The 12,140-nt window shown below is 39.1% G+C and overlaps 1 protein-coding gene and 3 non-coding genes across 10 annotated transcripts in view; all 4 read right to left on the reverse strand.

Moving 5' to 3' along the window:
• LOC132830146 (pumilio homolog 1-like) overlaps positions 1-12,140 on the reverse strand; it is a 123,456-nt gene that overhangs the window by 34,732 nt on the left and 76,584 nt on the right. For 4 of the 7 annotated variants that reach the window (XM_060847662.1, XM_060847660.1, XM_060847661.1 and 1 more), the window contains exons 8-11: positions 8,662-8,755; positions 6,706-6,825; positions 3,452-3,597; positions 2,213-2,351 (exon numbers count right to left, since the gene is read on the reverse strand). In XM_060847662.1, the coding sequence (XP_060703645.1) occupies positions 2,213-2,351; positions 3,452-3,597; positions 6,706-6,825; positions 8,662-8,755 (499 nt within the window). Of the gene's footprint in view, positions 1-2,212; positions 2,352-3,451; positions 3,598-4,083; positions 4,111-6,705; positions 6,826-8,661; positions 8,756-12,140 lie in introns of all 7 variants that reach the window. The other 3 variants (XM_060847657.1, XM_060847658.1, XM_060847656.1) reach the window with 1 other exon arrangement.
• Positions 1,439-1,523, reverse strand: LOC132830183 (small nucleolar RNA SNORD103/SNORD85). The gene has a single exon (XR_009646345.1). It is a non-coding gene; the product is annotated as a small nucleolar RNA SNORD103/SNORD85 (small nucleolar RNA).
• On the reverse strand, positions 3,047-3,134 carry LOC132830184 (small nucleolar RNA SNORD103/SNORD85). Its single transcript, XR_009646346.1, has one exon. It is a non-coding gene; the product is annotated as a small nucleolar RNA SNORD103/SNORD85 (small nucleolar RNA).
• On the reverse strand, positions 4,545-4,626 carry LOC132830185 (small nucleolar RNA SNORD103/SNORD85). Its single transcript, XR_009646347.1, has one exon. It is a non-coding gene; the product is annotated as a small nucleolar RNA SNORD103/SNORD85 (small nucleolar RNA).

Consider the following 12,140-nt stretch of genomic DNA (forward strand, 5'->3'; position numbering starts at 1 on the left):
AGAATGGCAAGCAGTGATGACGGAGGTGCTGCAGGGTTCAATGCACAGATGTTTACAATATATATTAACAATGTGGACAAAGGAATTGAATGCCACAACTCCAAATGTGCAGATGACACTAAGCTGGATAACAATGTGTGCTGTGAGGAGAACGCTAAGAAGCTACAGGGAGATTTGGGACAGACTGGCTGAGTGGGCAAATACTTAGCAATTGCATAACATGGATAAAATGGGAGGTCACAAAAGCAGGAAGACAGATTATGATCTGAATGGTGGCAGTTTAGGAAAAGGTGAGCTGCACTGAGACCTTGGGTGTCATGATGGAACAGTCGCTGAGGATTGGCATATAGGTACAGCAGGCTGTGAGTAAAACTAATGGCATACTGACCTTCAGAGCAAAAGGATTTGAGAATTGGAGTAATGACGTCTTACTGCAGTTATACAGGGCCTTGGTGAGGCCACACCTTGAGCAGTGTGTGCAGCTTTGGTCTCCTAGTCTGAGAAAGGACATTTTTGTTATTGAGGGAGTCCAGCAAAGATTCACCAGACTGATTCCTGGGATGGGAGGACTGACATATGAGGGAAGACTGGATCGACTGGAATTTAGAATGGGGTGGGGGAGAGGGAGAGGAGGAGACATAGAAACATATAAATTCCTGATGGGACTGGACAGGCTACATGCAGGAAGAATGTTCCCGATGTTGAGAATGTTCGGAACAAGAGGTCACAGTCCAAGAATAAGGGGTAAGCCATTCAGGACTGGGACAAGGAAGAACTGCTTTAGTCAGAGTAATGAACCTGTGGAATTCTCTGAGAGGAAGCTGTTGGGGCCAGTTCATTAAATACATTCAAGAGGGAGCTGGATGAAGCCCTTGTGCTAAAAGGATCAATGAGTATGGGGAGAGGATGGGAATGGGATACTGAGATTGCATGATCAGCCATGACCATAGTGAATGATGGTGCAGGCTCAAAGGGCTGAATGGCCTCACCCTCACCTATTTTCGATATTTGTATATCTTCAGGTGATTTTGTCCAATGTTTTGGAAGTACATTTCAGAATTCATCCACTCCCCGTCCATGTCCGTGAACTTTTCAAAAAGCTCTACTCCTTTGAACAATAAGTTCTTTTGCACAACAGAAGTACAGAGCTTTGAATATGTCCCAGTAAAACAATGAGATATTTTTCTGAGCCAAATCTATTTGACAATCCCAAGCTTTGGAACTGTTGTCTTTCAACTCATCTGAAAATCAACCCCGTCCCATAAAGCTACATTCAGGTATGAGTGTTAATAATAACATGACAAGTTCAGAACAAAATCCTCTCACTAAACTGGGTCTACGACAAAACATGCAGTTCCTGTGAATTGAAAATGTTTTGTTTGAATCAAATGAGTAATTAGGCTTGAAGTGTGTTATTCAAAACATCAAAGTGTTAATGTCTGGCTCAGATATGTTTGAGTACAAGTAAGGTTCTCATAACTGAAAATATTCTCAGTGAGGGCAAGTGTGTCATCATTGCCAGACAGATTCAAAAATGAAAATATTGCCAACAGTGCTTTACTTTAAAATTTCCAAAGTGGTGTTAAAACTGCCTTAAAATGGAAGATTAACCTAATTAGCATTTAATTTGGTATTCTGTTAGTCTGTACTGAACTGTACTGATTTAACCAACATTTCTGTGCATCAAAATTACAAATTATGATTACACTTCCTTTTTTGACCTTGTGTTACAGCAGGAACAGCAAATCCAACAATAACACAAATAACTTATACAACAACCAAACACCGAGCATTTGAAATCTTTGCTGGTACATCAATTAGATCTTCAGAAATGGCAGAAAAGTAGTAAAGGTATTTCTAAAATTAAGCTAGTCTGTTTTCTCTAATGTTAGTTACTAAACATATGTATGAAAGATTTCTATTGCTTTGAAGCTTCCTCTTCTAAGCAACCTCGATGAATGCTTGGTTATAATGGTTGTACACATGGCAGAAGCATGCTGCATGACGCTTCATGTGTTTTCAATTGCAAACTCAAATGTGAAGAAACTTGATCCATTACTTGTTCAGTGGTTTCTACTTTATGAAGCTCTACAATTGTCAATAATTAACTTGTTGGTAATGCATCAAGCATTCTTTAAACCATTATTCTACAACCCACACCACTGCTGTCGGATAATGCATATATCTGTAGCACCTGGAATTAATATTTTACCTGGCATTCCAGTGGCCAATCCCTGGCTAAAGGCCAGGGCTGAATTCACGGCTGCAGCTGCTACCAAGCTGTCTGCTTGTTGTCCTTGCTGGCTTTGATTTGGGGTCAAAGGACGCTGATTGGCTCCAGCTCGCAGAACCTGGGATAAACCATATAGGATTACTGACATGGAAGTGTAACACCCTGTTAGTCAAAGTGATTTCACTGAAATCCTAACCAGGAAGATACTGTACACAGATCATTACCATTCACGGTTCAAAGGAATGTGCAACAGAGGATTTATTCTCAATGGTGAGGAGAGTCACGCCAGGCATCATTAGTAAATATTAAGGAAGATTATTGGTAAATGTCTCTTACTAATTGTTTCTCTTCCTTTCTTGAATATGCTGATTCATCACTAAACTATTATTATACAGGCACCAAGCAACTTGTGGCCTTCACATGAACACTGTGAACTTATGTACCTAGACAGTGACCTACAAAGCACTCTTGCAAATGGGTGGTGAGGGAACAGATCATGACTCAACTTGGAGTAAGCCCTCACTCTCACATATTTGTCAGGAGCTGACGCACAGGTAATTGGCTTAAGTATGCTTGACTTTCCTAATCAGGGATTTAGCCCGACTATGGAAAACTCAACTCCTCTTACCCTGCACACACATCAAAATTCCAGTACACTTTAGAAAAGGAGGAAAAAATAGTTCAACACAAGTTCAACAAGAGATGCAATCCCCAGGAAGCGCCAAGATAGATTCAAGAGCTCAAATTTATATAACGGTGAAGTCAACAGCCAAGGACCAACATTATCACTTTGACCTGCAGCAATATACTTGCTCTGGCTCAGATCTTTAGGAGTACAAAATTGAAATTCTAACCCGTGAACACTGTTCTCAGTGAGGCCAAGTGCATCATCGTTGCCAGACTGACCTTTGCAAACCAAACAACAGCACTTAGTTCTAATATTTTAGTTCCACTCATACAGTCTTTAAAGTCCACTGGATGCAATTTCAACTTCAGAGTTTACATTTCAAAACCTAATGAGATACATTCAGCAATATCACTATTAATGGCCTTCCTTCCTTAACATTAATTTATTGCATGCCAATTGAATAAATACGTATTTTACATATCAAATTAAAACACATCAAGGTGGACAAATCTGTTTCTATATTTACTCAGCTTTCCTGACTCAGTGCTAGTGCACTTTGATACTGAGTTATAAATGGATGGATGACTTGCCTGTTGCTGTCCTTGCTGTGCCTGTGACGCAGCCTGCTGGTTTGCAGAGTTGTTAGCAGCTGCGGCTGCAGCTTGCTGCTGGAAGAGATTTGCTGGATAAACACCCCATGGAACACCATAATACTGAGGTGGAACCACTGCCGGGCCTAACACATAAAAGAGAGATTTTTAAAAATGCACTTCGCACAATTTACATTAATGCAATACACAAAACTATGTGAAATTGTAAAAATTTCATTTAATTAGATATTCCAAAAATGTCCTTATTGTCTAATGGACATGCCATTCTTTTATGCAGGATAGATAACTTCATATTTGTGCATCCTAATTTTCACCCCCCACCCAATAGGTTAGTACAATTATATTTGCCGACTACGCCTTAATAAATTCTGGATTTCTACTTTTCCAAAAAAGAAAAGCGTAATAAGTATGGTTCATTACAGTGGATGTTATTTAATTAAACTAGGAATGGGTCGGTACCTCAGTCAAAATTAGCAGCAATTAAACCCTGACGACTTCTAAAGATGACCAATACAGAACAGTATGCTTGTCATTTAAACAAAAACGAGATTACACAGGCACACTTCAAAACACAGCTGAACGAAATTTCCTTCAAGGTGAATTGATCTCACCTATGCCATCCGGGGCCGGCCGTTTGCCTACACAGGGAGGATGGAAAGAAAAGTTGCTTTGACAATGAAGCCAACCACTTGCGTTGTCTCTTTGTTTCCAGATATATTAACAATGGCGAAATAAAACCCAACCCTGACTTGTACATTACCCACTGAATACTGTGCAGTTACAAAACCCCTTCAATTCAGGCTCAGAGGGAGCCAACTGAAAATGGACTTGCAATGAATTGTAGAATAAAGGAATCCTAAATAAATGCTTAATCTGATATTGACATCAATTGAACAAATTAAAAACAGGAGTTCACTGTGTCCAATAGAAGTACAGTCTAGTTAATGACAATGTATACACCCACCGCTCTCTCCCCCCTTCCCCCACCCCCATCCGCACCAAATCCCAATTTAACATTACAAATGACATCAACAGGTACAGATTGAGGGCTCATCAGCACCAATAACCTCAGTCTGGCTTAGATCTTTAAGAATTGCAAAATTCTCATTATCGAACACTTCTCAGGTGAAGATAAGTGTGTCATTATTGTCAGACATTTTTGACATATTTGCTTCTTATTGTGTGCAAACAAATTTTCACCACCTTGAAAATGTTTGTGCTCTTTTACATTTGAATATGTTTTGAATTAAGACTAAATTAGATTCAACGGATCTGATTTGTAAACTTCCATCAGTCATCCACTTGAAAATGACATGAGATTTTGCTCACTCAATAAGTTCATCATTAGGATTTAAAACATGAAATCAATAACCAGTTATAATAAAAGAAACTTTTTTTAAAATATGACCTGCAAGGGTGCCATGTTTCTCACGGCTACATTCCATCCTTCAAAACTTCAAATACTGAACTAGAGTTTCATTGGACTTAGGAACCATGTTTCTGTTAAAAAGGAACTTTGTTGAAATAAAATTATATGTAAGAAAAGCACTTTTAGATGTCTCCTTTGTAAGAGGCTGCATTTCATTTTTTTTAAATAAAAGAGCAAGTAACTCATATGAACTGCAACAGTGCTCATGTTTCTAGGCTCTATCAGTGAAAAGTGCTCATGCCCCAAAAACCTTAAATATCTTCTGAACATAATTACCCTATGCAACAATAACTATTAAAGCACAATGGTCATCTGCACTTGTGTGATTCTTTTAAAAAACACAGCTGCATTAAAGATACATATCCACCACAGCAACCTGTGCGATCAATTCAAGGTCCCTTTCAGACATTACACACTACCATCTTCCTGCAAAACACAAACAGTAATTCTCTCTCTGCTCATCTTACACTCAAGAAAATCTTTTGCAAACCAACTTTTGCCACTTACCACATACATGAACTAGAATTGAAACAAAGCTTATTGTAATAACAACAACATCCATTGTAAGAGCTGTTGCGTTGACCTTGGGACACAGCTTACTTTGGTGACCACATCAAACATATGTCCAATGTATAAACCAATTAGATTGGAAGAAAACTGATCAGTATGAACACAAGCAGCAAGTATTTGAAAAGAACAGACAACAAGATAGCAGCCTTTTTGAAAACATGTTCTGGTTCCCAAATTTGCCATGTGCTGCGAATAAATGTAGGTTGTGATACAGCGTGTCAAAACTTATCACTTTTTCGGACATTGGTCAATTGCATGCAAGATGCAACCGTCTTTTCAAAATTGAATACATTGGACACAATCTTTCTAACTTTCTTGTCAGCTACTTTGTGAAACTACAAATTCTCAACACTACAGACTGCACACTCAGCTCATTTTGAGCACCATGAAGAGATTCTAATCGTGGATTTCTCAACTGTTTTTTGTTGCAAATTTATGTGACACAGTTGGAAAGCTGAAAATTGAATTCCCAATCTCCCATCAGACTCCAATTCTTAAAACAAAAATTGGATGTTTGGGTTTGCATGACATTCCAACTCAAATCCTGTTGCATACTTCCTTCTGACTGAAACAAACAAGCTGCCAAATTAATATAAGATACAATATACAAGATACAATGAACGAATTTTTCCTGTCATCATGGCAATCAATCTCCTACCAAAGAAATCCACTTCGAGCTCAGAAACAAGGCAAGTTAAGCCTGGACAGTGAAAAACTAAAGCAACTAAATATTGTCTTCCACTTATTCTTCCCCATATGTAACATCTTAACATTATTCATTTTGTAGTTCAAAGCGATTTTCTTAAACAAATCTTACCCATAACCTGCATTTTGAAGCCTCATACTATTTGTTTTCACCATTTTCCAAGTCATGCTGTTCCATGGATTTACTACTCAGCTCACCTGACGCTACTTCTCAATTTACCCTCATCCCTTTTAACGCCAAAGTGCTGACTGAGAGATCCAAAAGTGCCAACACTTATAAATGAACCATTAAATCCAAAATCTTACTACACTACATTAGTTGGGACACCGTAAAGTCCAAAGACAAAAAAAACATTCAACTTATCCAGATTCCTGCACTCAGAACAATGTTCAATTCCCTCCTTCACTCATCACCTATAACTTCCAGGATCACTACATGCCTGCCTTTAGCTTCTACTGGAGGGGGCAGTGTGGGGAAGGAAAGAAATCATCAGTGTTAATTGTCTTCATACAGATCATTACATTTTACCTGCTAGAGTTGCAGCTGCGGCAAGCCCGGCAGTGTAGGGATCTGTACCTGGAGGAGCAGCACTAATGATGTATGGATTGGGAACAAAGGTTGCTGGAGCAAGCCCTGCTGAAAACATACCTGTGCAACATATAAAAACCCCACATCAAGTATTTGGAATGACACCTTAATTTTAGAACAATAGAGTAGTGGCCCAGTCATAGTCATCACTGTTCAAGCATACACAACCAAAAGGTGGATTCGAAACATTGTAAATTAACGTTGATTAGCACTGTTTCCAAAAACAGAAGTATGCATGCAAGTTATGTGGCATTGCAATTGTGGGGGTAAAAACGGTGAGCAAAGAATATCAGTTCTGCAATGATGGCACTCTTAAAACTTAGTACCCCTTGCAAGGGAAAAATCAGTTAACATGCTCATAGGAAGTTGATTCAAACCTAGTGGTACCATTGTTACTTCAAAAGTTCAGGGTCAAATAGCTTGCAGTTATACAAGACAAGAAGAAAATTGGTGTATATATTACTTACATACACCACAACAGTAATTCAAATGCGTTACTTAAAGTGCCTACGTTGCATTTAATTTGTGTAACTATAGCTAGAATGGAATGGATGCATAGGTACTGCTTATAAGACTGCGAGTAAGAAATACACTAGAAACCAGTTAGAATTAAAATTTTAATAAAGGACAATGTACTTCCCACTGCTTCGGTTGATAAATGCTCCAAGTGATGTCTTGTCATGACAGGCTAAAGAGCCACCCTGTGCAGATAGCTTGAAAACACCGATAAGGTTTTAACTAAACCACCCATTCCCCAGCCAGTTGTGACTGGCTCAAATCATTAGACTACATTAATTCAGTTCTTGATAGTGAATAGTTTCTGATTGAGGGCCATGAATGTCATCACTTCCAAATGTTCAAAATGAATGCAATTTTGCATTTACACCAAAAATAGCCTTACAATCCCATCAATACAAAGATTAAATGGTACCATTTTTTGGATAACCATCTCTCAAAATCCAATAAAATATAATTGATTCCAGTTGAACAACAAACAGCCATTGTACATGTAAAACATTAGTGAACCAATATAAACGTTTTCTCTCAATAGTAATGAAATGTTCTGTCACTGATCTTACAGAAACAAACTACATAATTCCTCAGTACAGCATTACACAGTGCTACTGGTGCCTTTTGACTGCTCAGCGGTGCTGCACTGTGATAAAACAATAATTGCAGGGGTTTCAACATAGCTAATAAAGGAAGGGGGTCGCAGCGTAACTGATATAAAGTCCTCAAGGGGAATTCCAGAGTTTCAAAATTGAAACAACATTGTATGCGAGAAACAATTATCCCTTCCAACCAGTTACCAAGTCTATCATTAAACATAATTTAACTTGAATATTCAGTTCATTCAAACATGATTAGAACAGTAAGGATTCTTAAGTCACAGATGAAAAGCTAGTGTTACAACAAGCTGATATTGAAAGGCTTTAATAATACACTCAGGCGGTCAAGCAAACACATTTAATTTAAATGGCTCTTTTGAACCTCTATGCTCACACTTAGTATTACTGCTCAATAAACTGACACATCTCCCTGAATACCTGATGACTCCACAAGGCAATGAAAGACATTAACAGGGCCATTAAGTCTGGTTCCCAATTATATTGGATTCTTGTTCAAGTAACAGATGTCACTCTAGCCGTTAGTCAGTCCTTCCTCCACAATTCACTGTCACCTCCCCTCCTCCCATTAGACAGTCACCAATTTATGCACAATTCTTCTCTATAACTTGGATTTCACATTGCCATCAAATTCTAAACTCATCTGTTCTGCATTAACAAAGCTAAATATTGAAAATTACATAAATAGTTGAATGATGAAATAATTTTCCATCAGACACTCAGGGGAGTACACAGGTTCCTTAACAAGATATTGTTGAAAATGACTTACCTATGTGTGGCTGCTGGGCTGCTGCAAGGGCGTATTGCTGCTGTTGTGCAGCTGTCAACTGCTGAACCGTCAATGCATTCTGTCTCTGGAATAGCTAAAGAAAAAAACATTTTAAAACATGCTGAATACTGGTTGATTCACCGTACTTGCAGGTCTAGTGCTCTTTACATATTTCAACTAGCTCAGCTGTTATCTCCTTCCAGAATTCTGTGCATCACTTTCTCATTCTAAAGCACTACTTCTCAACACAAAATATGGCTTTGTTCATCCAGCAGTTAAAGACTTGAAGTGTTACCTGTCTCCTCAAAACGAAAGAACAGAGAAATTACTATTTTTTGTAAAAATGCAAATTTTTGGACGCCATGTGTAGAAAAAAAATCAGCTCTTTAGCGATAAGCCAGTTTCACAGAATGTGTGAAGCATAGAACCCTGTCTCCAATCAGTAACCCTGGCATTTGAGATGACCAGGTAGAACAGTTAATATGGGGGTGGGCGAGTGGGTAAAGGCCCGAAGTTATGTAACACTGATACGTGACACTAGGCACTTGGCCCTTTTAGTCCAAAGAAAACATGGTGCACACCCACAGTAGAAGGAGTCTGCTGCAAGTGCACAAATCAGTCAGGGTCTGTTACTGTGTTATAGAACACAGAAACAGACTCTTTGGTCCAACTTGTTCATGCCAACTAAACATCCTAAATTAATCTAGACCCATTTGCCAGCACTTGGCCCATACCCTTCCATGCCTTTCCCATTCACAAAGCCATCCAGATGCCTTTTAAATGTTGTAATTGTACCAGCCTCCACCACTTCCTCGGGCACCTCGTTCTGTACATGCACCATTCCCTGCATGAAAAGGTTATCCCGCAGATTCTTTTTACATCTTTCCCCTCTCACCTTAAACCAATGCCATCTTATTTTGGACTCCCTCAGTCTAGAAAAAAGACCATGGCTATTTATCCTATCCATGCCCCTCATGATTTTTATAAACCTTCACAAGGTCACCCCTCAGCCTCCAAAGCCCAGGGAAAACAGCACCAGCCTATTCAGCCTCTCCGTATAGCTCACACCCCCCCCTCCAAAGTCTTGGCAACATCCTTATAAATCTTTTCTGCATCCTTTCAGTTTTATCAATATCTTTCCTATAGTAGGGTGACCAGAATTGCAAAAGTGGCCTAACCAACGTCCTGTACAGCTGCAACATGACCTCCCAACTCCTATTATCAATGCACTGACCAATTACAGCAAGCGTGCCAAACGCCTTCTTCACCACCCTGTTTATCTGCGACTCCACTTTCAAGGAACTACGCACATCCACTTCTCGGTCTCTTGGTTCAGCAACATTTCCCAGGGCCTTACCATTAACCACGTGAGCCCGGCCCTGCTTTGCCTTTCCAAAATGCAACAGCTCATTTGAATGAATTAAACTCTGTCATACAAGCCATCCGATCAAGGTCCCATTACACTGAGATAACCTTCTTCACTGTCCACTGCATCTCCAAATGACAAAAAGCACCTACACCAATCCTTGCGGCACACTGCTGGTCACAGGCCTCCACTCTGATAAGCAATCCTCTACCAACACCTTCTGTCACTTTCCATCAAAGACTATTTTTATGCATTTTCCTCCAGCACCTCTTCTGTAATATGAACTCTTTTCAAGACATCATTATTTATTTCCTCAAGTTCCCTAGCTTTCATGTCCTTTCCCAGAGTAAATACTGATGCAAAATATCCATTCAGTATCCCATCAATCTCCTGTAGTTCTACAGACAGCCACATTGACCTTTTCTCTCCAGAGTTCGGTTTTTCCCTTAATATACTTACAGAATCTCACTGGACTCTCTTTAATACTATTTGCCAAAACTATCTCATGTCCCCTTTATAGCTCTCTTAAGGATACTCACGCCCTTATACTCCTCTCAGGATTCCCTTGATCCCACCTGTCTATATAGGCCTCCTCCTTTTTCTTGACCAGAGACGCAATTTCTCCATTTGTTTAAAAAGAATTAGTGTTGAGTAAAACTGAAGAAAGGTTACACCCTTTGTAAAAATTTTATCAGTGGTGAATGACTTGCTCGTTGGTGCCAACGTATGTTTGGATCTCTGGCACCTGTATTTTTCTTCCCTTTTTAATTATTTCTTCATTAAACTCACAGCTAAATGAAGCTTAAAAGAAGAGAAATATGCACTGCGCAAGTTGAAATTTCCCAACAGCTTGCAGGAGATATTTGTGTGCTGTCTATGTAGAGGACATTTTTCAAATTCCATTGAAACCTACTTTCTTCTGTGGTTCACTTGCATCTTCCCAGATTGATTACCAACTGGCCTACAGTCTCCAATGCTTAAAGCAACTCCATTGATTTATACAATCCCAATTCAATAAATTTTAGTGTTTTTTTTTTCAAATGTTAAAGACACTGGTAGGTTTGTGAGGCCACCTTTTTAAACATTGTTTAAAAAATAGACTAAGTGCCAAGAATTTTATTTTTAATCAATTCATAATGGATGTTATCTACTGGATTAATTTCATTATTTAGATCCTGCTAATGTCAACCCTTTTAAACTTATCTTGTAACTGTATGCATCAATACAGCAATCATATAGCTTGGAAAGAAGAGAGGTTTCTAAAACAGCACTGGGGTCTGGGGCAGCTTCCGTGACCTTTGACCCATGCCTGCAATCCTCACAATCAGCTATGCTGTCAAGCCACTTAATAAGCAATGATTAGCTCAAGGAGGTTCAAGTCAATTTCTATTCCTCTTACCCAGCTACTGGTGGGTGGGAGGCACATATCGTTCTCATGTTATCTATGAATTGGAAACTCAAGAGTCATATTGGACTTATTTGTTAATTCTGCCTTGCTACAGGTAGGACCAGAACTGCTGAGTTTTTCCTATACCCATCTAAAGCTGCTTTTCTCTATTAAATGTTTTACAAGTATAATGAAACGTACAGAATACTGAATGGCCTGGACAGAGTGGACGTTGGGAAGATGTTTCCATTGATAGGAGAGACTAGGACCCGCGGGCACAGCCTTAGAGTAAAGGGATGACCTTTTAGAATGGAAATAAGGAGGAACTTGTTCAGTCAGAGTGTGGGGAATTTATGGATTAATTAAGAATATATCTATCTCCATCTTCAATATACTCAATGACCTGCCAGAGAATAGTTAGATAGATAGATTCTTAATTATCAAGGGAATCAAGGGTTTGGGGAGAAAGCAGGAGAATGGGGTTGAGAAATTTATCAGCTACAAATGAATGGTGAAGCAGATTCAATGGGCTGAATGGCCGAATTTCTGCTCCTATGTCTTATGGTTTTATAATAACTTGACTTAAGTAATACTGAATTCTATTTGCCATTGCTGTCAGGACCTTGGGAATTGCACATCAGTGCAGTAAAAATATGGCACTAGAATAAATGGGAAGGAACTTGCAAGGGTCAGGTAAGGCTGGATAATGAGGCACCTCAGTTTTTA

The sequence above is a fragment of the Hemiscyllium ocellatum genome, chromosome 30, assembly GCF_020745735.1.
Source record: "Hemiscyllium ocellatum isolate sHemOce1 chromosome 30, sHemOce1.pat.X.cur, whole genome shotgun sequence".
Lineage (NCBI taxonomy): Eukaryota > Metazoa > Chordata > Chondrichthyes > Orectolobiformes > Hemiscylliidae > Hemiscyllium > Hemiscyllium ocellatum.